Source organism: Amblyomma maculatum, chromosome 10 (genome assembly GCF_055883805.1).
Source record: "Amblyomma maculatum isolate TAMU_Amacu chromosome 10, ASM5588380v1, whole genome shotgun sequence".
In the NCBI taxonomy this organism is placed as follows: domain Eukaryota; kingdom Metazoa; phylum Arthropoda; class Arachnida; order Ixodida; family Ixodidae; genus Amblyomma; species Amblyomma maculatum.
In genome coordinates, this window is record NC_139353.1 from 73,682,472 (window position 1) to 73,709,041 (window position 26,570).

General features: G+C 44.0%; 3 protein-coding genes across 3 annotated transcripts; all 3 read left to right on the forward strand.

Annotated features, from left to right (window-relative positions):
* Positions 1 to 143: 143 nt before the first annotated feature.
* LOC146176802 (flavin reductase (NADPH)) lies at positions 144 to 17,039 on the forward strand. Its single transcript, XM_084582974.1, has 5 exons — positions 144 to 292; positions 6,185 to 6,346; positions 8,552 to 8,641; positions 12,978 to 13,109; positions 15,567 to 17,039. The coding sequence occupies exons 1-5, from the start codon at positions 208 to 210 to the stop codon at positions 15,716 to 15,718; spliced, it is 621 nt and encodes a 206-aa protein (XP_084439100.1). The 5' UTR covers positions 144 to 207; the 3' UTR covers positions 15,719 to 17,039.
* On the forward strand, positions 2,386 to 3,575 carry LOC146176803 (methylglutaconyl-CoA hydratase, mitochondrial-like). Its single transcript, XM_084582973.1, has one exon. The coding sequence runs from the start codon at positions 2,564 to 2,566 to the stop codon at positions 3,494 to 3,496; it is 933 nt and encodes a 310-aa protein (XP_084439099.1). The 5' UTR covers positions 2,386 to 2,563; the 3' UTR covers positions 3,497 to 3,575.
* A 609-nt stretch (positions 17,040 to 17,648) lies between the features above and the next one.
* LOC146176804 (uncharacterized) lies at positions 17,649 to 23,317 on the forward strand. Its single transcript, XM_084582975.1, has 4 exons — positions 17,649 to 17,755; positions 17,868 to 18,081; positions 18,172 to 18,330; positions 22,877 to 23,317. The coding sequence occupies exons 2-3, from the start codon at positions 17,884 to 17,886 to the stop codon at positions 18,322 to 18,324; spliced, it is 351 nt and encodes a 116-aa protein (XP_084439101.1). The 5' UTR covers positions 17,649 to 17,755; positions 17,868 to 17,883; the 3' UTR covers positions 18,325 to 18,330; positions 22,877 to 23,317.
* Positions 23,318 to 26,570: the final 3,253 nt, after the last annotated feature.

The window sequence follows — 26,570 nt, forward strand, 5'->3', positions numbered from 1 at the left end:
TAGGATGCGAGTGAGAGCAATTTGTTATGAAACAAAATTCAGTTCACAAAAGGGTAAAAAAAAGAAAACCTGCTAAAATAGTTTATTTTTTTTTAAATGGTTTAATGTGTTTTCGTAAATTTATTGCGCCAATAGCAAGTTTTAATTTAAAATCACGTGACTATCTAGCATCGTCTGCAGCTGCCCCAGCGAAAGTAGGCGTGCAAAATGGCTCCGAACATCAAGAAGATAGCTTTGTTCGGATCGACTGGTTTTACAGGGCAGGCAGTTCTGGCCTACGCGTTGAAACATGGTAAGTGGGCGCTGTAAAGTTGGCTGACTGCGTGTATGAAAACGCGACCACTCAGCGCTGGTCAGAGCGACTTGGATCAGTGGAAGCTAAACACGATAAACGTTTAGATTTCTGAACAAGACGTGTTCTTAAAAACATAGTATGTAGGAGCACGTGTATTTTTTTAATGTTATGCATAACAAGCTGTAGCGGTTTTAGAATACCTTGACGATGTCGCGATCATTTGTACTTTGCGTACGTGTTCATTTCTCCCAGTTTTTATGAGCGTTAATTGAACATAGCCAGTGTGTTAGAGCGTCTATACTGCACGTGCCAATTTTTATCTTCAGTATAATCTTCTAGCATCTACACCTTGAGTGCAGGACACGTCGCATGTTCTTAACCGCGATTCCAGTTGAAATCCAGTCGGCCGCGGGACCCGCCCTGCTCAGACGATTCGTTTTATTTTTATGATTTAACCGTCAGCCACCTGCGCTTAGGTCGAGAGTTGTAAGTATAGCGGCCAACAGGTGCATATACCTACTCCGTACGGAGAAAACAAGAAAGGCAAATGAAACTAGAAAGCGAAAACATAGTTCATTGGCGCCGATGCGACGCACCTAAACTGCAGCGAGTTGTACAGTGCCGCAGTATAAGCAGTATAAGGCATCATAAGCAGTATAAGCAACATCTATACTGCTGCGCATTGTACGAGCTCTGCTAAGGAATCTTTTTGCCAGAACGTCGGCAACTGACAGGCTACAGTTTTTATTTTCATATCGGTCTCTCACAGTGGCGTAGTATGGATAGTGCGGTAACCAGGGTAACTTTGTGGCAGCCGCGGCGCGTGGAGGCCTACAGTGGCGGCGCTGCGGCGCCCTGCATCAAGGCACCCTACTCAGGGCATAGAGTTCCTTACACTAACTAGAGGGAAAGCTGAGGGCGCTGCCCTTCAGCCACCATGGGCGCGCTAAGAATCATGGGCCGGTGTGCTACTTGTTGCGGGACAGTCGGTTTTTCTCGGGTACGTGGAGTGGCGTTACTGCAATGTTTCTTTTTCGTCATCATCATCATTTGAAGGTGCATACATAGACCGCGAAAGCCATAGTAGCGAAGGCGCAAAAGCAGACGTCGCCAATAAATGGTTTTTGTTTCCCCAAATGCCACCAAAAACTTCCTTAAGTGATCGCACAACCATAAATATTTTTATAACGTTTTTCTGTTTCAAATTTTGCCTATTAAGTGCGAAATATTGGTATTTGTGCTGCTCAAAACTAAGCCAATAGGAGAAAGAGCCCTCGCTTATATTGGATAAATATCACACTGACATGCTGTTTCTCTCTCTTTTTGCAATTTATAGTCACAATATTCAATCTTAGGACATTATTTAAGGTAGAACAACGCTTATCTTTGCATTAGTTTTGGCCAAAAGTTGTAGTTCTGCACTCGGTAGCTCTCCGGCCCATGATGCTTTGAGCGCCCATGGTGGCTGAACTGGCCGTCTGGAAACTCCATGTAAAATCCCATAGACGGCAGCACAGCTTTCCCTCTAGGTAAGAGTAAGAAACTCTATGACTCAGGGAGGTTGTAGTATAGTTGTAGTGGTTGTTGTAGCGTTGTAACGATAAGAGCGGGAGCCTGCTCCGGTTCCTTACAGAAAATAATTTACATGAGTTTCTATCTTATGGCAAGCTTGCGTAAAAATAAATAAATAAATAAATAAATAAAACTTTGTGCTGCAGCCGAGTCGGTCGAGCATCCTCTTTCTTTCGTTGTAGCTTACGGTACTTCGGATTCAATTTAAACGTTGATATTCATCGGTCAGGCACAGAAGCTTTGTTTTTTTGTCAGAAGCGGTATCAGTATGCACGAGATGCGCAATAATCACGTCTCAATATTTGTTTATTTTATTGACTGCAGCGGCTCTTAAATCAATGCCAAAGCCGAGAAGTTCGATCTGTAATTACCTGCACTGCCTGCAACCTAAAAAAAAAAGAAAAAGAAAAAAAACTAAAGGGGCTACTTAAAGGATGAAGGTTGTTAGCCGCGCTGATGCCCTGGTGGAGAGAGCCAGCGAGAGTAGTATACCTAAAGTGCGCCCCCTTAAGTTTTGTTAGCCTTCAGTGCCACTTTTTTCCGGTAGCGGCGGCAGCAGCAGTGGCGTGGACACTCCGATTATCTGCCGTCGCGAGACTCGAGAGCAAAGTTCGCGGTTTCGCGCGTGGTCGCCGCGTGCCTACATTCTCGTAAAGACAGACACCCAACCGCATCACGCGCTGCACCTCAAGAACCATGGTGTCGATGTCGGCGCTCTTCGTCCGCACGTTGCTCCGCGCTCCGTCTCTCCGTTCCAGCTGCTACAGTGGGCGTCGGTACCTCTCGAAACAAGAACCGGCCGCCTCCTCGGCGACCTTCCCCACAAGTGCGGACGAGATCGTTGTCGAGAAGTTGAGCGGCGAGCACGCCGGCATCGCAGTGCTCGGTTTCAACCGGCCTCGCGCCAAGAACGCTATCGGACGCGTATTTCTCAAACAGCTCGAAGCTACTCTCGACTGCCTCAAGTACGATGACTCCCTGCGGGTCCTCATCGTGCGCAGCCTGGTGCCCGGCGTCTTTTGCGCGGGCGCCGACCTCAAGGAGCGCGCAGCCATGCCCGTACGCGAAGTGGGGCCCTTCGTGGCCCGCCTCCGAGGTGCTACCGTCGCCCTGGACGACATTCCGGTGCCAACCATCGCTGCGATGGACGGAGCGGCGCTGGGAGGAGGACTCGAGTTCGCGCTCTCCTGTGACTTGCGAGTGGCCTCCAATTCGGCCAAGATGGGTCTGGTCGAGACGACCCTAGCCATCATTCCGGGCGCAGGAGGAACCCAAAGGCTGCCGCGCGTCGTCGGCAGGGCCAAGGCCAAGGAGCTCATCTTCACCGGGAGGGTCCTGGACGGCGAACAAGCCGAAGAGATTGGCCTAGTCAACTACGTGGTCGAACAGAATAAGGAGGGAGACGCAGCTTTCCAGAGGGCGCTCAAGTTGGCCGAGGAGATCAGGCCACAGGGACCGATAGCGCTCAGGATGGCCAAATTGGCCATCAACAAGGGCATGGATGTCCCCATCAGCAATGGCTTGGACTATGAGAGAGCATACTATGTGCAGGTAACGCAGTCAAAGGACAGGGTGGAGGGTCTCACTGCTTTCAAGGAAAAGAGGAAGCCAAACTATATTGGAGAGTGAAGTGCGCCTTAGTGGATTCAGACCTTCGGACAAACAACGATTGTGTGGTGAATAAAAGGTGTACATGTTGTGTTTGTTACAGCCATGTGCATGTCGTGTTTTTGTTTCTTGGTTCAGTGCTGGCACATGCTTGTACCAATGTTCTTCATTTCTTAGTCGAGGCTAACTAGCTGGAACTATATCAACACTTCGACGCCATTTGGTCACAACAAACTGCCACCCTTTATAGCCTGCACCATCACTTTTTAAGCAAGCAAACCATCAATGACAGAAAGAAGCCCAAGAGTTGGTTTATCTAAATTTGCGTGTTTAATGCACATCAGCAAAGTGAAAATCTACCGTAAAAACAGTCAGTACAGAAATGGCATTCAGAAATGCTGTAGTAAATATAGAAACACTGCCTCTGCTATAATCGAGAGTAGATGCAAGCATTAAGTTGGTTTATCGCCGGTGTGTCATATTGGACAGCACCTCTCTGTGCATTTTCTTGTCATGACAATGAGTGATGGCATTCCATGCCAGTGGGTAGCACCGTGAGACATGTAGTGTATACAGCCTGGACGCACATTCTGTAGTGACGGCAGCTCACTCTGTGCTGTTGCCTCGCTTGTCGTTTGCTGCCAAGAATGCACGTGCACTGATAAGGCTCGGAGCATAGACTGTTACACGCCTTTGGCCACCATAAGACTAGGAAGACATGCATGCATTGTTCCAGTGACAGTGCAGCGTTAGGCACCATGAAACTTCAAGGCTTACTTAGGTTTGCCTTCAGATTCTCTCTGCTCTGGTGCGAAGGTCACTGGCAGCATGCCACTGTTATGAGCTAAAAGCATTTCACGCTTTAGTCAGCATGCAGGCTTCTACAAAGCGGAGTTAGTCAACGCTGAATCCAACCCGCAATGAAGGCTTTCCCTAGAACTGTGACGCATTCACACTATACAAAGACCACTGGGAGAATTGCGAACAGCATGCATGTCTGACTTGTACCACGGCAATGCTTGCAACCATTCCTTATGGTTGTTTTAGTACCTCTTGAAGAAACAACACAACTTGTATAAAATGTTCGGGGCACGTTGTTGAAAAGATACCTGATCACTTTCATTTTACCGTGTTCTGCTTAGCATGACAAATTTTTTACCGAAGATGCTTACTATCAGTTTAAGCTTAGCATTTTCTGTGTATTGTTTGGGTAACACTTCTACAATCACTGGATTGCTTAATTGAATTATAGTTCTTTCTCTCAATTGCCAGAAATATATGTTTAGGGAAGCAAGTTGATGGATCTGTAGGAAAATAGTGAGTAGTGGTCTTTGATGGGTAAGATTTTAGTGTTCAAGTTTCGAGAATACGCTACAGCATGTATTACTGCAATTTGGGGGGGGGGGGGATTTATGTTGCAGCGCTACAGCAAAATTACTCAGTCTTACTACAATAAAACCCTAGTAGTTTTTATCACTGTATGGACATTGTGCACATCATTGTCACCACTATCACAGAGTAGCTATGCTTATGATAAAAAATGTCTAGTTTGCTGTTGTTAGTGCACTTCCCTGAGCCAGAAAAAGGAAATTAGCTTGTCCAGTGTGTTACCTAATTTTCTAACCTGTTCAAGACGTCATAAAAGGCCTATACAAGCGGAACTAAAGCCTGTTTGCAGTGCTCACCATCCCTAACCTCATGTTGATCCAAGAGCCAACAAATTAAAGTCAAGCTACTGCTAACAAAACCTCTATTTCACCAACAAAACCTCGTTACAAGAGACAGTCAAGGGACCCAAAAAAGATTTCTTGTAAGCAAGGTCTCTTGTAACCAAACATTCTAAAAGCTCTGTATTGATCAGTTTACTGCACATCAGCATATAAATGCATTCACACGCATTAACAGGAAATTGTTCAGGAAAGCTTGAAGAAGTTATTCATACTTGTATGTATTTTTGTGAGTCCAGAGTGTATTTATTCCTTCCCAAATTCTGGAGGTAAAGCACTTCATTTTGCGAGCCTTCCTCTTGCTCTAATACCTTTGAAGCACTCTCACATGCTCATCACCCTCAGATGCTGATACTTTTCCTCTGAAATGTCCTCCTAGTCATCCTGTATGGCACATGTACCATTTATTTGCGTGAGAATTGCACATTCTGTAAGCTCCTCGGGAGCACACAAGATCCACATTTGCAGATACGAGTTCCTCAAAATATTCTGGTACCTCAGCAGTCTCTTGAATGCTGATATAGAACAGAATTTAGCTAAGGCAATCTGAAGTGCATCATGTATGAGTTGGTACGCTTCAGCTGCATTGTATGACCATACCTGGGTTTTGTCTCTTCTAAATAGTGAAGAATTTACTCTAGGAACCTGAAAAGGTTGTCCTTAGTAACCGAGTGTCTCTTGTAACCATGTCTCTTGTATGCAATGTTGTTAACATGGCAGACATAGGAAAGCCAACCAAACCATTTTCAAATGTCTCTTTTAACCAAGTGTCTCTTGTAATGAGATTTAACTTTGCGACCTCTTCATGCAGTAAGCCTGGCATATTGTACCAGTGATAGTAGTACATTATCTCGTATAACGGTTTGAACTTCCAGGGGTTGGCTCCTTGCTTGCAGTATTGTATTAACTTCTCATTCTCCCAATATACTATGGCACACTTATGTTTTCCTCCTGAGCATTAGGTTTTCAAATTGTCACGCAGGGTATGAAGTGACGGTGCTGGTGCGAGATGCCTCGAGGCTTCCCAAAGAAAGTGCAGCCCACCACGTGGTGGTCGGGGATGTGCTGAAGAAGGAAGACGTCGATAAGGCCATCCAAGGCCAAGATGGTGTCGTGGTGGTCCTGGGCACAAGGAATGACTTGAGTGAGTGCTTGTTCTGCTCTGTGGCTTTTAACCAATGAATTGTTTAAATTTACACACCTTTCTTAAACTTTTCCAGCTTGATTGATGCTGTGTGTCCACCTACAAATGCCAAGTACTCTGCTTTCTTTAATTATCTGTATAATTGTTCAGGCGTCTCTTGTATCCTGAAATACTGTCATTTCATTCGAGCATCTGCACTGTATGTAGAAAGTACAAATTTCGATCCCCAATGCCACTGGGTGCCTTCCGGCTTTCCAGTGGTTGCAGGCTTTCCCCTTGCTTTGGGTTTGTCTCCTGTGGGGTTAAATGATTAGAGAAGTCTGCCTACGACACCAGCTTACACAGACCAAGCATTTTTGACACTGCATTCCTTGACAAAGTTTCACATGCGTCAATGCAATCAAGTTGTTAACAAAATACTTTAATTTGTTGTTTCCAGTATTTATGTTGCTCGGGTTGTGTTAAATGAAGTGAAAAAATTTCATTTCTTGTTACACGTGCCCGGTCCATGATTTATTACTGCAGACGAAGGTGAAGACAAAGTTTCACATGCGTCAATGCAATCAAGTTGTTAACAAAATACTTTAATTTGTTGTTTCCAGTATTTATGTTGCTCGGGTTGTGTTAAATGAAGTGAAAAAATTTCATTTCTTGTTACACGTGCCCGGTCCATGATTTATTACTGCAGACGAAGGTGAAGACAAAGTTTCACATGCGTCAATGCAATCAAGTTGTTAACAAAATACTTTAATTTGTTGTTTCCAGTATTTATGTTGCTCGGGTTGTGTTAAATGAAGTGAAAAAATTTCATTTCTTGTTACACGTGCCAGGTCCATGATTTATTACTACAGACGAAGGGCCGACCATTATCAGCCTGCTTTCCTTCGTCAGTTACTGTGCCGGGTGAAGGACTTCACACCATACTCCTTGTTAAACAATCGAATTGATGATATGAAGCACTGATAAATTTCAGCCAATGATTGGCCGAGTTTTGAGAAAATTTGATGTACTTTCCTTGCCGTTTTTGCTCTTTTTTGATGCAAGTAAAGGTACCAAGCATACTAAAAATACCAAGGATGCAAAGAGAACTATGTACTGAAACTATGTATACTTATTGTAAAAATGAGATGAGGAATATGTATAATGAGCATTAACTCAAACTGTTGTCGGCCCTACATCAAGCATAATTCGTTCATTCATGTAAAAATGAGATGCACAGTATAATGAGCATTAACTCAAACTGTTGTCGGCCCTACATCAAGCATAATTCGTTCATTCATGATGGGCAGATCACTTTGTTAGTTGAAACTTTCAGGCTCAATTGTCTTCTCTTTGGAATGGAAAGAATGAAGAATAACTATCCCAACTCGGTGACCTTGGAACTCCTATAGGCTGCATTTTCTCTGATATTTAGCACCGCTTTTGCTTAATTCCGGGAGCTGTTTCTGCCGTCAGAGGACTTCGCAAACGGGAAATTTTGGATGAACAATCCATACAATAGGTACCAAGCGGAACTTGTCTTGAAAATTGAATCACCATGTTTTCGCGCGTATGATGTAATACAACCTTTGCATGCAACTCGCACCTAAAATTCTACCGCTGCAATAGAAAAAGAAAAGCAAAACATCCCCTCGTAGAACCCACCCTCTTGCCTAAAGTGAGTAGGTATACAAACTTGTTTAACTCTGCAAACAGTTATCATTTTAATGTTGAAAGAAATTTATTTCGAGGTTGCGGTAAACGAACCCCCTCCAGTTAAATTGGCATAAAGCCTGCACCCTCAGTTTTAATGCTGCATCATTAAATGCCACAGTGAGCCTCTAAGCCAGCCTGTGTGTACGTGGTTACTGCCAGCTGTGCCACTTGGGGAAAAGGGGACTGCCAACATGGAGGGGAAGGGCTCTGACCTTAAAAGAAATAAAATAAACACGGCCGCAACTGCGCCGAGACTGGGCTTTGATCCTGCGGTGATGCGAACAGATCCACTTTGTTGGCAACTGCACGAGAGCACAATACTAACACCGCAACCAATCACCCCACAAGTTTATAGGCAGGCTATAGGTTAATCACCTGTTTCTTTTATCATTTCTTGAGCCACCCACAAAATTTAAGTCAAAAGATTAGATTTGTGTCGGTAGTTGCTGCCTCAGCTTCTTCATCCAGCAGTGAAGAGGAAGCCTGATGCCCTTTGCACATCCTTTTCAGATCCAACAACAGCTTTGTCCGATGGGCTGAAGAACATCCTGCAGTCGATGTCTGATCACGGTGTCAAGCGCATCTCGGTCTGCGTATCATGTAAGCCTTTAATATTAAACTTTATTGGGCATCTGAAAGAATACTATCGGGGACTTCAGAATTTCGCCATATGTGACAGATGGGAGCACAAGGAAAGATAAATAAGTGACAAGGCAGATCTCTCACTGCAGTCACTGATCTTTTGTTACTCTTGAGCACTTAGCACCATGACTCGGCCTCGGCATTCAGTCATCATCAAAGTTTTATGCCTTTTATTTGTTGATCATGTTTTCAGCATGACTAATACTATTCATCAAGCATACCTTTATGGCTCTGAACTTCGCCACCATAACAGGGGTTGAAGCTTGCAGCTAGGCATTAATTCAGCAGGACAGAGTGAGAAGATAGTGTGGGGCAAAGGCATATGCGATTTGGCGTTCAGTATATCGGGGTATCCACGCATACCCTAGCAGCACATAGCTTTCTGAAGGCACTATATCTCTTTGGTCCTGTAGTTACTTTTCGTTACTTAGAGGGACAGAGAACTGTTGTTGTGAAATCTTTCCTGCATTTCAATGCCCATTTGTAGACAGTGGGGCTCATTGGGAGCCAGAAAATTGTGCAAATAACCAAACAGTCTGTGGACTGCAAAAAAAAAAAGAAGAAAACAAAATAGCACATTCACTATTTAACATCACACTCATTCTATTGGCATGGAAATTGGCTGAAATACCAGAGGTGCAGTTCATTACTTACGCAGACAATATCATGATTTGTATGTTCGTAATGCAGATCTGGTTCTGTCGCCCCAGGAGCCCAGCTTTAGTATTCATGTTGCAAACAACAAAGGAAGAAAACGATTGGCAGCAGAAAGATTCACGCTTAAGGATCGAAATCGTGCATTACAAGAGATGGACAAGTTAAAGTCCTTGGCCTAGATATTCATGAATCAGGCAAAAGAACACAATGCCTGCATAGGATGAAAAAGTAGCCATGATTTCCTTAGGCTTGATAAAATTATTTTCTCAGGGGGAAGAGAAGCCCGAATGGAGATGGTAAGATGTCTTGTTCAATAGGTGCTACAGCCCACTGTACACAATTCCAAAGACAGGCAAGGTCACAATGGGCGAAGTTGGAAATAATGAACAGGAATTCAATGAAGAATATGTATCCGAACACTCGGGCATGCTTGTGATAGAGCTTTATGCAATCCGTGATTCTATGGAGGCCATAAATAAAATGTTCTATAGCAAAAGCTCACATCTATATAGACTCCTTAAATAACTGAGAAGTGTGACAAAGGCACTAACCCAGGAGATCCGTACATCCGATAAGAAAGCAAAGGTACACATCCAAATACACTGGACAGGAGGCGATGCTGAGAACGAACGATGGGCAGAGAAAAAGTTGACAACATTACACATTAAGTTCCAAACACCAATGCACCCGCTCCCGTTTGATGCCTTCTCCACTCTCCCCATCTTAGTATCCTCTTTAAGGAAAAGTACACGTGCCTTCGTTCCCCCCGTGCACTTTTTCCCCTCCGTCATTACTAAATTGGAAGAGCTGTCGACCCTTACCCCATTGGTCATGCGCCAATGGGGCTCTCAAGACGACATAGTACCCATCACCTGCCCTAAGTGTTCCCATGCCAGCTTCAGAGGTGGACATTCACCATCTGCTATAGGCTTCTACAGGGACAAGGGCATGAGGATAGGAATTCTGAAGGAAGTGGGACTAACGGTGAAAAGGAAAAAGGAATTCCTCAAGTGGGTGACTGACTACAATTAAGAGCAGGAGCCTGCACTGATTCCTGCGCCGATTCCTGCTAGGAAATTCTGTACATGATTTCACATATTTTGCCTTAGGGCCATTTTGCAAAAAAGAAAAAAAAACTGAAAAAGAGCACACTCGTACAAAAAACTGGCCCCCAAAGTCATGAAATTCTTTGCTTCTCATATTATGCTTGGAAGTGGCAATGTTTGATCGTATCTGCGCTAGAGCCATGCTTTTGTCATGTCGCACCACCTCACACCACCAATGCCAGACTGCAAAACATGGCCGTGGGCCATTGGGGCAGGTGTGGCATGGACCACCATGCACAAAGTGAGAACAAGCGCCACTGTGCCATTAACTGATATTAGCTGAAAAAAGCACTCACCTCGTAGTGAGTGTAGCGAATTCAGTCCATTCAACATGCTACACATGAACAGTCACCTTTCCTTCCTGTGTAGCCAGAATTCCTTTACAGGGTTGGTGGGATCCTGTATTGGGGAAGCGGTTCGATGCAGTTTGTTTGTTTGTTTATTATGCTGCAAGCCCTAGAGAGGGCCAATACAGGAGTGGTTGAGCATAAAGATACAAAATTGTGCAGTGCTCGTGTTGTCGTGATACACACTCACAATTTGTAGGAAATTCACCCTGTCGAGGCTATATTTAGTCAACTTAGTCCCCGAATCAAGGATGGTATAGGGAACCTGGCCAAGTCCCCCTCGGTGAGACAGGTCAGAGCGCAAAATTTGCATGTGCGTGGACTTGGAAGGATCTAGCACAGCGACTGGCATATCGTTCTGAGGTTCGTCATGCCCTGTAGTATGTGTGTCATGGATGAGAGGCACAGTGACTTCACCTTGCATAAATAGAGGAGGCTGAGGTGCAACCTGATAAACAGCCAAACAAAAAACATGACTATCATAAGGGAAGTGTGACGCAGTGAAAACATGAGATGTGTGAGTGCCGTACATGTAAAACACACGCAAAACGATGTCAGCAAATCCGGAAGAGGTGTGGTTGCAGGCCTTGTTTTTCTACAATCCGCAGTTCTTTCCTGCACCATTCGCCGGTTACACGCTAAAAACTACTCTAGTCTAGACACTTTTTTTTTTTGCCAGAAAACCTGCCGGTAACTTGGAGACAAACCGCCGCCACATGCATTAAACGCTGCTTGCTGCTGGTCCACATTAGTCGAGTGACAGTGGCACCACTGCTAGGTTGACCTTGCTGCAAATATTTTTAAGCACACCATGCTGTTGGATGTGTACATGCCTGCTGCACTGTTCACTGGTGTTTTCTGCTTGATTTTTTTTTTTGTGTTACCAAATGCGGTTTGTAAGAACGAAAAGCAGTCAGATTTTGGCCTCTGTAAATATCTTGTGTGGCCCTGCTCCAAGCACGAGGCAGCACAGCGCACCAGCCACATTTGAAGGGCTCGCGATTTCCCGGCACTCCCTGTGCACTGTACCATTGCTCCTCTCCTCTCCCGGCGACGAGGAAACCGGCCCCCCTCAAACCCCATTAAGTGAGGCGCGCGGGCGTCTCGCTCCCTCTTCGCTCTCCTGCTGCCCGCTTGCTGCCCTCTTCCTAGCTGCTCTCCCGACCGGACAACGGCACGACCCCTGACCCGCCGATCTGCTTGCTCCTGAGTGAGATAAAAATGTTTGCTTCACTGCCTGCTGCATGTGTGTCTTGCGTCTCCCTCGGGTAGAGGAATCGCCCACAATCTATAGGCCATTCAACGAGGGCTGCCATTCAAAATGTCGCAAAGCAGTGCAGCCGCAATACCATAGTCTTGTTGTGCCAGTCGCTGCCAGCTGCAACTCTTGGAGGAAAAACTGCCCAATATTTCAGCAATGCAGTAAAAGCAGTCATCACAAGATTATCTAGTGCATCGGCACAGTTTCTATGTGCAGCTCTTTTGTGCACATTTGTGTTGTCGTTCAATGCTGAAATTTATGTGGTTGACATAGTACTGCCTTCTAGTTGCTTGTGCGCTATATTTTGGATGCTGTAGTACAAGATATGGCAGAAGTGGTGGCAGTGGCACAGTTACTTTCATTGCTAGTTACTTTGTGGCTGCAGTGGTCAAAATTTCAGCTTCCTATTTTTATTTGCTGGAGGCATTGCATATTAGCCAATCTGTTAGGTCAAGCCCAGATTACTCATAATATTCAATGCTGCCACTTTGCATTGGCTCATGAAGTGAGGAAAGACATGATCGTGATGGTATGGAGTGTCCATTACTTAGCTGGAGGGAATGGAAGAAACCATATGACCCTAAGTTTACTGAGACACTTGGCTAGGAGGTAGAGCAGCACGGCACTGATTAGTGCATTTAGTGCATCTTTAGGGTTGCAGTTTTACTGTGGATTCATAACAGGGACAAATAGATACATCATTTGGCTAATATCTGTAGCATTATGTCTTAGATCAGATGTCAATTTGTGAGTGTGATGTGAGAATCATATTTCCGATTGCAATTTGGCACTTGTACTTTGTCTAATGCTTGCTCTGCAGAACTTATTTGTGTTCATTGTGCAATTAAAGTGCACTACCTCTTGCCTGTGCCCATAGTAGTACTTGTTGCTGTAAGCCACCATCACAATTCATGCGCTTGCAGCGTTCCTGTTCTGGGAGCGTGCCAAGGTGCCAACGCAGTTCATACCATTGACCGAGGACCACGAGCGCATGTACAAAGCGCTGCAGGCCTGCGACCGGGAGTGGATCGCCATCTTCCCACCACACATTGCAGGTACATCTTGGCCAACGGCCTTCCTACCTCGTGCCCCCGCCTGTCGCAATACAGCAACATCATTCATAGATTTTATTCACAAATTTGTGCTCATTTTATTACTGCATTGCAGTTTTGTCCTGCAACATTCTTAAAGGCTTCTTAGACCAGAGGCCAAATGCTGTATTTTTATTTGTGGAGGAGGGATACATAATGTAATGCAGGTAAAGCTTAAAGATTTGAAAAGATAACTTATACAGACTGCGGAGAAGGTCCTCGCGGGTGGTATCTTGACCTTAAGAACAGAACTAAGTGAAATATGAGCAGAAGATGTAGTAAGCACTTTATATGAACACTAAGGACAAAAGCTAAATAGCTATATGCAAGTTGAGAGTTCAACCTTTCGACCTTATGCCCTTATGGCTTCTTGGCAATGGAACGTAGGTGGTTTCTTTCTGACTCTTCAGACTCCAAACAGTTGTGAAGGTTGCTGCAGACCTTACTGTCAAACTCTGATCACATAGAGAAGCCAAGCAGGTTCAGATTAGCAGAGTACGAAGGCTATTCTTCGAAACAATGAAATTCGGTAACTGCATGCGTTCATTCAGTAGTATTCGGTCATTCTGACAGTTGAAACTCTGTTCAGTTGTGGAGATTTTGATTACTAGTGAAGAGAATGCCCCTGAAGCACCCCTGGAAAACTAGTTTAAAAATTAAAAGTGTGCAAATATTCTAAATTTCAAATGCAAATCGACACTGTAAATTTTTCAATTCATTGACCGCACTGCACTCATAAACACAATGCTTTAATTGCGTGGACAGTGCAATGAAGCATCTTCAAAATGTGACAGTGCAATGAAGCATCTTCAAATCAGAGAAACCTTCATTGGGGATTTTCTTGAGCAATACATCACCTCTGTAATCATCTTCCTCCTGTAGATAAACGCTTTTGAATACCTACAAGCAGTACACTCATTTGCTACTATGCTTGCCCAAAATTCATGGACCGGTTCTATATTAACCTGTTGGCATGTTCTGCTGGACAAATTTTATCATTAATATTCATTTGATGAGAAATGATGAGAAATTGAGGTCTACTTACTCATTGCACGACAAAACACTGCAGCATCCATGGTGGGTTCCTTTTTTTTTTTTTTTACAAATTTTGCTGTAGCTGCAAGGATGTTGCCACAGAGTTGACAGGGAGGATCAAGATAATAAGTGTGTGAAATCTGAAGGCATTGATGCACTTTGTAATGAAAAACATGATTGGGTTTAGGTTGTGTCCTGATATGTGAACATAGATGACACGAAAGGGATAATTTGTATTGCAGTTTGCATTTCCCCATGTGTTGCATGCAGGTCTTCTTCATCACTTGTGCTCCCATGTTTAGATGGCAATATAGTCTCAGAAGTTTTAAGGGTTTCAGTTTGCTGCTGATGGAAATAAATTGGTTTCAAGTTTGAGCAAGGGCCATATGATATGGTGCCTGTTTCAAGCATTGCAAAGTCGAGGGAAAGTGTTCAGTTTTGTTCTTGGGTACAGGTCTCTGACACGTGACCTGCTGGCCTATTAGACGGTTTAGCCTTTCTTCCAGAAGTGTGATGCCAGTATACATCTCTTGATTTTTCGCCATCAATACTGTATGTCTACTGATATTCAGTTTGACTTGGGCTAGTTAATTTCTAACATTATAAGCTGGTGGCTGTGTGTGATTGCTGCACAAAACTACTTGTAATAGTCTTCAAGCAGAGCACTGTGCCCTTGGAAACAGTGTTTGAATTTCACTGCAATCATAGTGGCGAAAAAAATTGAAGTTGCTTAGGTGCCATTAAAGGCATGGTGCCTTCCTTCCACTTCTGTTTTCTTCCTTTCTGTTAACTGGCCCACACAGGACAAAGATAAAAACTTTTACACATGGTGAGATGAGTTTTCAAGTCATGTTATAGAACCTGCTTGCTGCATTGGTTCTTACGGCATAATAATAATTATAATAATTGGATGTTAGGAAAGGCGCAGCATCTGTCACACTTGCTCTGTGGACACCTGAATCATGCAGTAAGAGATGAGAGGAAGGTGGGGCGTGAAAGTGGAAAGAGAGAAAGGGGAGTCACTGTGGAGGGCTCCGGAGTAATTTCAACCACCTGGAGAACTTTAATGTGCACTGACATTGCACACCACATGGACGCCTCTTCTTCGTTTCGCCTCCATCGAAGGCCAGCCGGCGGCAGTCAGGTTCGAACTTGGGTAATCCGGACCAGTGGTCGGGCATCTTAACCCCACTATACCACCATGGTGAAGCATTCCTATGGCCTTCATTAAACATAGGCTGCAAACATTTAACGTGCATAAAGCAAAATAAAAAACATACAATGACGGTAAACCATTTCGTGGCCAACATTTTATGGCAGAATTCTCAATCTGTCACTGTATTGCTCTTTCTGACGGAATTTCTCTCATTAAATTTGATTCCACAGACGAGCCAGCACGTGGGGGCTACAAGATGGTAAATGATGCTGCAGTTGGAAGAGCCATCTCTAAGTTTGACCTGGCCGAGATCCTTGTCAAGGCTCTCACCATGGACGAACACGTTGGACACAGTGTTGGCATCGGCTACCCCACAGCCTGAGAATTGGCTACCCTACAGCCTAAGAAAATGGGTGTCCACACACCTGCTGTTTTATGGGAACATCCCCTACATAGTACTATTCCAAGATATGAGTTCCACTGATGAAAATGTGTGCTTTTCTTTATATTCAAGTGTTACTACTTAACTTCAATAGGAAGTAAATATATTTTATAGAGATGTATGGGCCTCTGTGTATATCATAGCGTACATAAGTATATGAATTTCCAGGTGCCCATTGCATTTTCCCCTTTGGCTGTTTGTACGGCATAGCTGTATCTGTTGCTAGGCCCGCCCTTGTCATGAGATTTAAATGATTAGTATATATTTTTGATATGCTGGTGATGGTAAGGCTGCACCCTTTTGAAAAGACTATCCCACAATGCGGTCTGACCAATTAGAAAACAAAAGATAAGTCTAAAACTCGGACTGCTGGTTCTGCACTCAGTCTTAGGTACACAAAACTTTCCTAGTGCAATTGGCAAGCTAGTTCTTTTGAAAGTCGTTTAGGCTGTTCTCCGCATAGCATTTTGGTTTGTAATGTTCAACGAACAATGTGTAACTTCTCCATTTCTATCTTGATGTATTCTTCTTATTATATAACAGTTCCTATATTGCGATGCCTTTGTTTGCAGTTCTCTCACAAAATGTCCAGTATTTTCTTTTTTCTTCAAACCGGTACCATATGTTGTCGATGGCTTCCCGTTACTTGTAACAATAAGGAGCTTTGTAAGTTACAGCAGTTAAAAGAATTTATATGCTTCGAGCTGTTCAGGGTATTTTTCACTTTTTCCAACTAGAATGCTGTTTTGTTTTTAGATATATTATACAGGCCAAATTTTATTTGACGCAGTGAATTTATTTCAACAAGTGTCAGTAAATTTAAAATCACTATCTGTTCTTCTGAGCTCTCAGGCATGATTTATGCACTGCAGTCGCGACGAGGCCATAGTAAAGAAGGCCATTTATCTTCATATTGTGTACGTGTAATGCATAAACCACGTCAGTAAGTACGAGATTAGTTTTTTTTCTAATGGCCCTTTAAGAAATCGGCCAGATGGCTACAGATTGCATGAAATTCTTGGCAGCAATGGTGTTGGTTTAATTTATCGCTGCGGTCCTTGTGATATGGCTATCTGGCTGCGTTCGAGATTTTCTTGCTACCTGATATTGGCATTCTTGCCTGATCCCTGATAATCTTGTCCTTAAGCAACAGGTGACTTTTTTTTTATTTTTACAAGTGTTCAGTGTGACTAGGCATCTTTTTTTGTTACCAGAACTTGTTATAATATTTGAGAGATTAAAGCCAACTATTATACCAGTTGTCTTGAGAGGTTGTTTCCTTTGTGTAGATGTGGGTTGTGAGTGTGTATACTGCTGCCAATACCAATGTGGGTAACATATTCACCGTGCATCACACTGATTACTGCACGTTCAAAGACTCTGCTAGGTATAATCTAGTTGTGTTTCTTCAACAGCAATTATACAAGTCATTGCATTTTGTTTGATACACTCAGCAAGCACCCTATTTAGCACCTTAAAGGGCCCATGAAAAGCTTGAAGTCGTGCTTAAGAAAGGCGCACGAGCGGTCGGCGTGCCTTCACTAGTCAGCAAAGCGCAAAAAAATTTTAGGCTAACATCTTTAATAGCGCAGATATTCCATATTAAAAATGACGCTCCTCCTCTCCCGTCACTGTAGCCCTCAACTCATACACGCCGATGCGCCGGCCAGAAAATGTCCGGGCCGACGCCCCGCCCATAATGTGTCACGAAGTGACGCCACCGACTCTCAGTTTGTTTACTTCCGGTAGTGCTCCGATTTCTTCCCCTTCGTGTTTGGGGCGGTTCGCGTGTCGGTCGCCATGGATCGCATGGATCCCGAGCTCGAAGCGAGGCCTGCGTGAAGCCGCTGCCGAGCTGAACTTTGATCCATATGATTATACTCCGTTTCGTGATCCGCTAGACAGCGACGACAGCAGCACGCCATCGACTGGCCCTTCTGAACCACCCGCTGGCAACGGAGACGACGGCCTACCATGGTGCGTTCCGTGGCGCACTCGCCACTGCACATAAGTCATTACAACTTTCTTACTTCACGAAATGCCGTTTCGTGTTTGCTTCGCGGCCTTTTCACATTTTACTTATGCGCAGGTGCCGCTGCGAAAGCATGCCCACACCTGAAGAAGATGTGTGCTGCCGCAGCATGCCGGAGGTGCTGGTGGTGTGCCAGCAGGACGGCGGCTGCATTACGATCCACCCAGCGTTCCAAAGCGTGTGCCTAACGCCCGAAGTCCTTCGGGCTGTGCACATTGCACTAGAGGAGGAGGGAGCGAACATCGATGGAGACGGAGATGTAAACAAGCAGGTAGTGCGGAAGCGTCAGGTGACAGATTCGCATTATTTTTTTGTGTGTGTGTATGATCCGTTTACTGTAAAGCGTGGTATTTTCAGGCAGCACCGCTTCATAGCCTACCGCTTGTTTACCATGTGGATTTGGGGCAAGCTGGGCGAAGGCAACAGGGTGGTCCTGCCAGCCTGCGTCGTTTGCCGGGTTCGGCGTGAATTGCCGTCGGCGAGCTACGTGGGATTCAGGCACCCTCCCCTTTAATCTCAGGTGATGGTCGCTTCACTGCATGCTGTATTCTAAACTTTATCACGTGTGCCAGGCGCACTGCTTCGAGTGGTGCATGGAAGTGCGTTTATTTTTAAGGTGGAAAAATAGAGAATGCTATTTTATGAACGCCAAGTTATGCACTGCGTCAAGTGTCTATTTTGTGGCACTGTTTAAGAACAGACATCTCATTCCTCTAAAGTGCCAGAACTTGTAGATATCTAAGCAAGAAAGGTGTAGAACTGTTAGTAAGTGAAATATAAAGCCTGGGAAGAAAATTCAAATCCTAGTAAAAAAAAGATACACATCCAAAAACAATCCAGAATGGAGGACAATGCTGAGCATCGCCAAGTCTGCTTGAGCACATGCTTCCAAGCATCTACCATAATCATTCATTTATTTGGAATGGAATTTTATAGAAAAAAAAAAAAATTAAACTCGAAACACAGAATGCTTGTGCCGAGGCAGCACAAGCATTCTGTGTTTTGATTCATACCGAGTGTGTGAGTGCTCAATACTGACACAATGAAATGAGTGCTTGAAGGTTTGTTTATTGATACTCCTAGCCGTGAATACATGACAACAGATCGCAGAATACATCCATTCCAGCAGTGGAGTAATACAGGTGAAGCACAGATCAAACCACAACTCTTGTTCCTGCATTTGCTGATCTGAATTATTAATTTGAATTTATTTACAGTCTAATATGCTTGCAGAGTGTTACATTTCTTATCTCCAAGCTGCAGTAATAGCTGGTCCCTTTCAGGTGTGTTTGCCAAAGTGTAGGGGCAGCACTGCATATTTTCAAAACGTTGTGCAGGTTCAACCGTCCTTGAACCAAATTTCATGAGCGTTAGCCATTGGCCGCAGTCACAGTTGCTGCTGCCACATCGATCTTGGCTCGCTTGCACTTTTGCTCAGCTTTTTGGCAATGGGCTAGTCTGGCTTCTCTTTGTTCAATGGTCTCGGGGCTGTCTGGCATGGTTGCAACCTCCGTCTATAGTGAGGTGGCGTATGTGCATGGTGTATTTCCGTAAGTTTAATGAAGGAGAAGGAGTAGTTGAAACATTAAGACGATGATCATTGTAGCGCACGAAAATGTCTTGCAATTAGAAATTGATAGAGGCGATGTTTACTGTACAGTGCGAGAGGGTGTTGTAGTTTTACTATGAGGTGTGATAGGTTGTGGCAATAGCATAGTGCTCTCATGTCTAAGCTATAAAGATGACATTGTTTGCTGCACAGCGTGAGAGTTAAGTCAACATTGCATTCACTTTGAGGTTTGTGCACGGGAGAAGTAGAGCGAATGCTCTAAAAGCCTTATATTAGCTGTCTCGGCTATCACCAGCTGTTATGCCTGGACATAATCCCCTATTTCTTGATTATCAGCTGTATCTAACTGTGCATTACATCGCTCTCCTTTCACAGTGAATATATGTACACAAATTCTGCCAGCTAAGGTTGCCACTGCTTCTCATTTTGTGGCCTGTACCGCAGGAATCACTTAGTTGGGCTGGGAGACCTTGTCATTGCCTGTTCTAATATTGATCCCTCTGGCATTTTATAGAGCGAGGAGCTTCTTTCATGATTCATTCATTTGGCACTGTTGATAAGGATGTTTTTAACTTGTTCTCTTGCAATTTCTGGGGCCTGAACTTTGTCGACAGCTTGGCTTGTTATCTTGCTTCCTTGAGATCTGTGAATATGTTTCTAGTTTTTACTGTCGCTTTTCTATCCGCATATCTCCTCTTCTGTGGCTTCTTTTCATGGTCGCTTTTTCCAGTGTTGGTGTTTACATTTTATTCATCTGTGCAGGATAGTCAAAGGAAAACGAAAGGCAGTATAGAACAGAGCACCAGATAGAAGGAACAGAACTGAAGAATTTACAGCTTTGCAGTAAAAGACCACGATGAAATTTGCAAGGAGAGAAGAAGGGAGCACTTATCCAAGGGGAAGAGGTCACCTGCCTTGGGGCAGAGCATTCCGACCAGTTACGTGGGTGTGTGATGGTGGGCTGTCGGCTTTGACGGTTCCAAGCGGCCTCCACTGGCTTCTGCTTTGGTTATGTGGGCTGAGGCATTCCCCGTCTACGGTACGAGCAATGCACTTTGCAACACACTCTCATGCTGTGCAGTAAGCATCATTCTCTTCATCTAGTTCAAACTACAACATACTGTTCAGCTGTGCGGCAAACATTGTGATCTTCATGAAGTACCATCTGCACCACTCCTTCATTTAACCTGGGTAAATATGGCATACACGTACGCCATCTGGACGAGTGCGGCCGAGGTTTGCTAGCGTAATGTCGGACCAATTTAAGCAGTGTGACATAATTCGCAGTGCTTTCACATTACTGTACCTAAGCAGAATTGAGTGCACTCATGCAATTTCTTTGGGGGGGGGGGGGGGGGGGGGAGGGAGCAGTTCTTTTCACTGAACTAGAGTGTGCAGGTTGTGCCACAAATTTTTCTCAAAGTTGGCAAATCCCATGAATCCTTGCAGCTCATTGACCTTTTTGTAATTTTTGTAATTTTTTAGCATATGTAATACCTTTCCTGCAGTTTTGGTCTGTTCTATATTGTCACAAACCCCGCCTTAATGATTAACAGAGGCGCGGGATCCCCTTTACGGTTACCCGTCGTCCCTCTATGAGGTTTGAGAACACAGTTAAAAAGATAGGCCGGTCGAACAGAGAAGTGCGTGTGTTGGTGTGTGATCAAGGAATAAATTTATGCGTCACTTTTTTAACACACAATGGGAACATATATAGGTAGTAGTCCAAATTACACTGCATAAAAAAATTAATAAAACACCAGGACATGATAGTAATAAAAAACGACTCAATAAATGACAAGAGAAAAAACCGACAATGAACAAACGCTGCGATAAAGAAGACTATAAAATAACAAAACAAGTATTCCAGAGATAGTAAGTAAGGGCGAGAGTTACACAAAAACACAGCGTAAAATACTAAGCCAGGTCAAGGTTTAAACAAAGACAAAATGAATATTCAATTAACTAAATACTAAGCCAGGTCAAAGTTTAAACAAAGGCAAAAAGAATATTCAATTAACCGACAGTCTGTAGCAAAAACGGATTCTCACAGCCTTCTTATCTAATGAGGTATCGTAATCGCAAAGTTGGTCGGTAGCGGCGGCCGTACAGGGAGTGGGGACGACAAGTTGGTCGTGGGCTCGGTGAAAAAAACAAGACACTTTCCTGGAGCAAGCAGCCACGAGAGTAAACTTTTTTGTGTAGCAGGCCATCACATAGGCATAGGCAAAACTGGCTGTTCGAGGTTGGGCCTTGAGCAGCAGCTAAGAACGACTCCAGATGCTGATCGGTGTGTTCCTCGGTTGAAAAGGTATGAGTATTTGGAAATCTCTGAGATAAAGCAGTGACGTAATGATCAAAGTTGTCCGCGTCGCATTCCGTCGTGGCAGGTGGCAACCAGGAAAGGCAGTCTCCATCTGCGTGCCGTCGGCCACTTTTGTATGAAATGCTGTAGTCGTATTCTTGCAAGCGAAGTGCCCAGCGGGCTAGGCGACTAGACGGATCACAGAGATTGAGTAGCCAGCATAGGGAATGGTGATCGGTTACTACTACGAAAGGCTCTCCGTACAGGTAGCAGCGAAACCGCTGCACGGGGAAAACAACCGCGAGACATTCCTGCTCGGTGATGGTGTAGTTGTGCTCAGTCTTGCTTAGAGTCCGACTGGCATAAGCAATCACATGTTCACAGTCGTCATAGCTCTAAACGAGGACAGCACTGAGGCCTATGCCACTTGCGTCCGTGTGCACTGAAGTTGGAGCAGAAGGGTTGAAATGCCGTAAGATAGGATGTGATGTTAGGAGGAACCTCAGTTGTCGGGAAGGATGAGTCGCATTACCTCACCGACTTCAACTTGTGCAGTGTGCAAAATGGCTCCATTCTGCACAGCTAGTACACTGCAAGTCATGTACTTTGCGCTGTAGCCTGGCAAGTCACAGCGATCATCCCCTGCCAGGTTTGTTGTTGTCCCTACAAGCTCACTAGCAAGTTCTGCTTGCCTTTGCTGAAAAAGCTGCAAAGAAGGAGATGTTCAATTTAGAGGCTACAAACTTGCAGTCATGTGGTTGCCTCAATGCATATTAGGATGAGGGGGGCAGGTTTCAAATGCTGCATTGCTTTTCACTTTTCTCACAGCACATTTACTAAAAAAAAAAAATTGCAAAAATTATGCCTTCAGTACTAGAGCATGCAGCCGGTCTATTAAACATGTAGCCAAAGGCAACAGAGATGTGCAGTAGCAGGTGCATTGCACTGCAATGCCTTCGCTGTTGCATATATGCTGCATTTTATATGTTTTATATGTTGCATTGTAGCTTCAAGTTGTTGTCATGAAAGGATGCGACATCTAGTTATCGAGTTAATGACATATACTTTGACTTGAATGTTGTATGAGAGATATCCTTATTGTCAAACCTCATTTCTGGCAGTTAGCAAGTATGCCCGTTGGTAGTTGTAGTTGGTCCTCTCTGTGATGCCTTGCACCCCAATGGATTGCAGGAACCGAAGAACTGAAGCTATACCGCAGCCAGAGAACAAGATGCCTGCAGCCAGGAGGACATTTCTTGTTGCCTTTCCTTCAACCAGTGGTTGGCTTTTCCAGAGGAAAGAATGCTGCAGTGAGCATGTCCCCTTCACAGTCACAAGGCTTCCCGCTATGCTAAAGTAAAGGGTTCTTGTTTGCCCGCACATTGTTCAGGTCTCAAGAAGCTGCCGCAGGCAACCCTCGAACACAAGGAATTTTCGCTCTTTGTAGAGGGGTTCCTCAATCGCTGACTGGGCCGTTTCATCCTGATGGTCGCTGAAAAAGAAGTGCAGTGATGTCAGCGATTGGTGCCATGTGATTGTTAATATTATGAACTAATACGTAGCAGCCGTGGATGTTCATCTCGGAATGTCTTGGCTGTAAAATGTGCTAAATAAAGCTGCTGTCAAAGTTTATAGTAGGTATGCATTTTTTTTTTTCATTCTATCAACAGGGAACAGAAAAATGCCATGGCAAATTAGGTACACTTTAGGGCTACGCAACCTATATTTTTTTCACAACAGAATCAAATATCCTTGTGCATCTTAGTGACTTGTTCAAATATTTGTGCAAAATTAAACTTCAAAGTGCATGTGATGGCTCCGTAGTAGCTCTAAAGACAGCACTAATGTACACTAGGCAGACACAGCATGACCATATTATGTAAGGAAAAATTGCCCTTTTGCTACCTGACGCAACTGTGAATATCCTAACACCACGTCCGAGATTAGTGGTGTGCAAGGTATGTATGAGTCATGGTCTCTATAGACTCATCAAGGCAATATTTGTTGACCCATTGTGAGTATTACCACATCCTTAATCATGTCAAGCCATGCATGAGAGTTATGAACGCTATCATTCGAATGGACTGTGTCACAGGGAGGGCATATTTGCAGGTTTGAATGAGTGAATATGTGACACATAGGTGACGTATTTCGTTAAGTTTTCTTTTTTTTTTTTGCCTAATGAACAGTGCTTAAATGACAAATTTTCTTGCCTGCCATAGCCAGCAAATGCACAAAAGTGGATGAAAGAAGTTCTGTTCTAACGAGCGGCCAGTGATAGCAGTAACTGGCCAGTGATAGCAGCCTGCCACCGACTTCTCTGGTGGCAGGCTTCTCTGTTTGAACCTTGGTGCTGACTAGATATTTAAGTCCAATCGACACCTGTGTGCCTGGAAAAATTTCATATATTTAAAATTATTCACAAGCACCCCATCTACGTTTAATGTAATCAATCATATAGCTCTTTAATACATTTTCACAACACTACAACATCTTTATCAATAATGACTTACCAACAGAATGGTACTCCCACATTGTGTTGCCACTGTATGCGTGCGAGTAGTTGAAGGCCCTGCTGGTGATGCTTCCTGCAGACAGATATTCATAATTATAATGATGGTTGCAGATTTGAAATTTTTCATGCTTTCATTTTCAGGTGCTGTATAGAGTGAACTGCCCGTAACAAAATGCAAACATTGTCAAATTGCTACACATACACAAATATTCTGAAAGTGGAGAACTGATATGACTAAAAAATTTGCACAGACAAGCTGTAGTCTGTGGAGTTTCAAGAGCCCTGAAAAATTTGGAGGCATGTTAGCAGCACAAACAAAAAACACAGTGCAGGACAGTCGACTAATACACTGTTCCATGAACCAATCCAGCAGCTCATTATTTTTGAACGTCGGGTCTCCCATGTTAATCCAGTTAATATATGTGTTCCGAGTTTCTTTTTTTGGTGCGCCAGTGCACACCAAAGCCTTGCATCATCCACTAAACAAAATTAACTATTTGAACTCCAAAATAATCTCATCTATACAGGAAGAGCTACATTTTAATTGCTTCCAGAAGGTGCCTCAAGCGATGATCGAGCTTGTGCATGGAAGCAGACATAACATTTGCACTAATTTGCATAGCTTACTTACTCGGGCAATAGAGCCATCATATGCAATATAATACAAAGCTGTTCAGTACAGTTGAAAATTAAGCATGTATGTATGTCAAAAGACTTGCATCATCCACTGGACAAAATGAGCTATCCAAAATATTCTCACCTCTACAGGAAGAGCTGTGGTATTTGGATCACCTCCGGTAGGTGCCTGAAGCAATGGTTGAACACGTAACTAACTGCATGAAAGCATAATGACATAGCAACAGTTGTGCTAGTTTATATAGCTTCTAGCAATAGAGCCATCATATATGTGTGCAACATTATTCTAAAGTTATATATGTGGCCTAAATATAAATATAAATATAAAAGTATATATACATTGTTATTAATACCATGATAACAGTACTAACCTGTCCAGAGGAAACCTGTGTAGTGCTGAGGTCTTTCGGGCTTCCTGGCAATGATGGTTTGCCATGCTAGGAAAAGAAAGGAAATTTGTGCGTAATCAACATATTGTGTTAATGGCAGTTTTATTATTCTGCACATGAATGAGAATGAAAGGAGACACCAGTCTGCAAGTGCAAGGTCATAGGGGATACCTTCTTTTTTTTTTTTTATCTATATACCACATGTTATTTTTCCTTCCACTTGGTATTTGATTATCTTTCTGCTTAAATCGTTACATGACTAATTCTGATCAATATCAACCACAAAAGTGTTTAAAAAAAAAAACTACATTTACCTTGGACTCGACTGTTGGCTCATTTCATTAATTGTATCATAACGAGCCAATTTCCCCTTCAATTTTCCACTTCATGAATGAGAAAGACATGCATATACAGGTGTTAAAAGGCAAAGATCAAGAGTAGACTAAACGCACTGTAAAATAAGCATATCTTTAGGCGGATGGGGGGGGGGGGGGGGATGCAGTTGGTCTGTATTGTTATTGGTGTGCTGGTATTTTTTTATTACAAGTCAGGCTTGGTTTATGGGGTTCAACGCCCCAAATTCGACTCAAACGAGGCGCCGCACAGCACTGAGTGACATCGCACAGCACATGTACAGGTGAGGACGTAAGTAAATGGAGCAGCTAGGCTTTTTCAGTCAAATTAAAATATAACGCCTTCCTCACTGGAGATCAGGAAATATTTGTCCGTGAAAGGGCACTTGCGTCTACTACCGCTCCACGCATACCACGACTACCAGTATCAAATATGCACCGAGTGAAAAATGAAGAAAAAGCGTGCTCCGTTTACTTTTGTCCGCACCGGTACGCGGGCACCTTGCTTGCGCTTCCGTTGAAAAGCGGCCGCTGTGCCTTGGGCACAGCAGTCGACCACCCTAACCCACTGCACCACCCAGGCAAATTATACTGCGATTGTTGTGATCGCGTACACGTTAGTGTATGTTAATTCATGGTTTCATGTGCGCAGGTCGCCTTATCTTTCTTTTTTTTTCCTTATCCGCGCGCCGCAGGGCGAGAGCTCCCTTTCATACATTTTCAGCGCCTTAACTTGTTGTGGTCCTCTCGCAAGAGCGGTTTGCGCGCAAGGAATCTGCGCCTGCAAAACTTGCGCTAGGCTTCATGTACTTCCATGCGAGACTCCGAGCCATGCGCGTGTTTCCACAATAACTCGCAACCCAGAAAACTTACCATTCCAGGGAGAAACTGCGTCAGCAATTAGCGTCGGACTTGAGGCGTTGACGTCTCGCGTTGAGGCCAGTTTGCTGCGCCAAACTGGGATTATACTGGTATGCGTCACGGGAAAAGTG

Bases quoted from the DNA above. Each gene is read 5' to 3' on its own strand.
- LOC146176802 (XM_084582974.1), top strand. From the start codon at position 208: ATGGCTCCGAACATCAAGAAGATAGCTTTGTTCGGATCGACTGGTTTT. The intron at 6,347-8,551 runs GTGAGTGCTTGT...CATCCTTTTCAG, and splicing joins GGGCACAAGGAATGACTTGA to ATCCAACAACAGCTTTGTCC. The intron at 13,110-15,566 runs GTACATCTTGGC...TTGATTCCACAG, and splicing joins CTTCCCACCACACATTGCAG to ACGAGCCAGCACGTGGGGGC.
- LOC146176803 (XM_084582973.1), top strand. From the start codon at position 2,564: ATGGTGTCGATGTCGGCGCTCTTCGTCCGCACGTTGCTCCGCGCTCCG.
- LOC146176804 (XM_084582975.1), top strand. From the start codon at position 17,884: ATGCCCACACCTGAAGAAGATGTGTGCTGCCGCAGCATGCCGGAGGTG. The intron at 18,082-18,171 runs GTAGTGCGGAAG...ATTTTCAGGCAG, and splicing joins ACGGAGATGTAAACAAGCAG to CACCGCTTCATAGCCTACCG.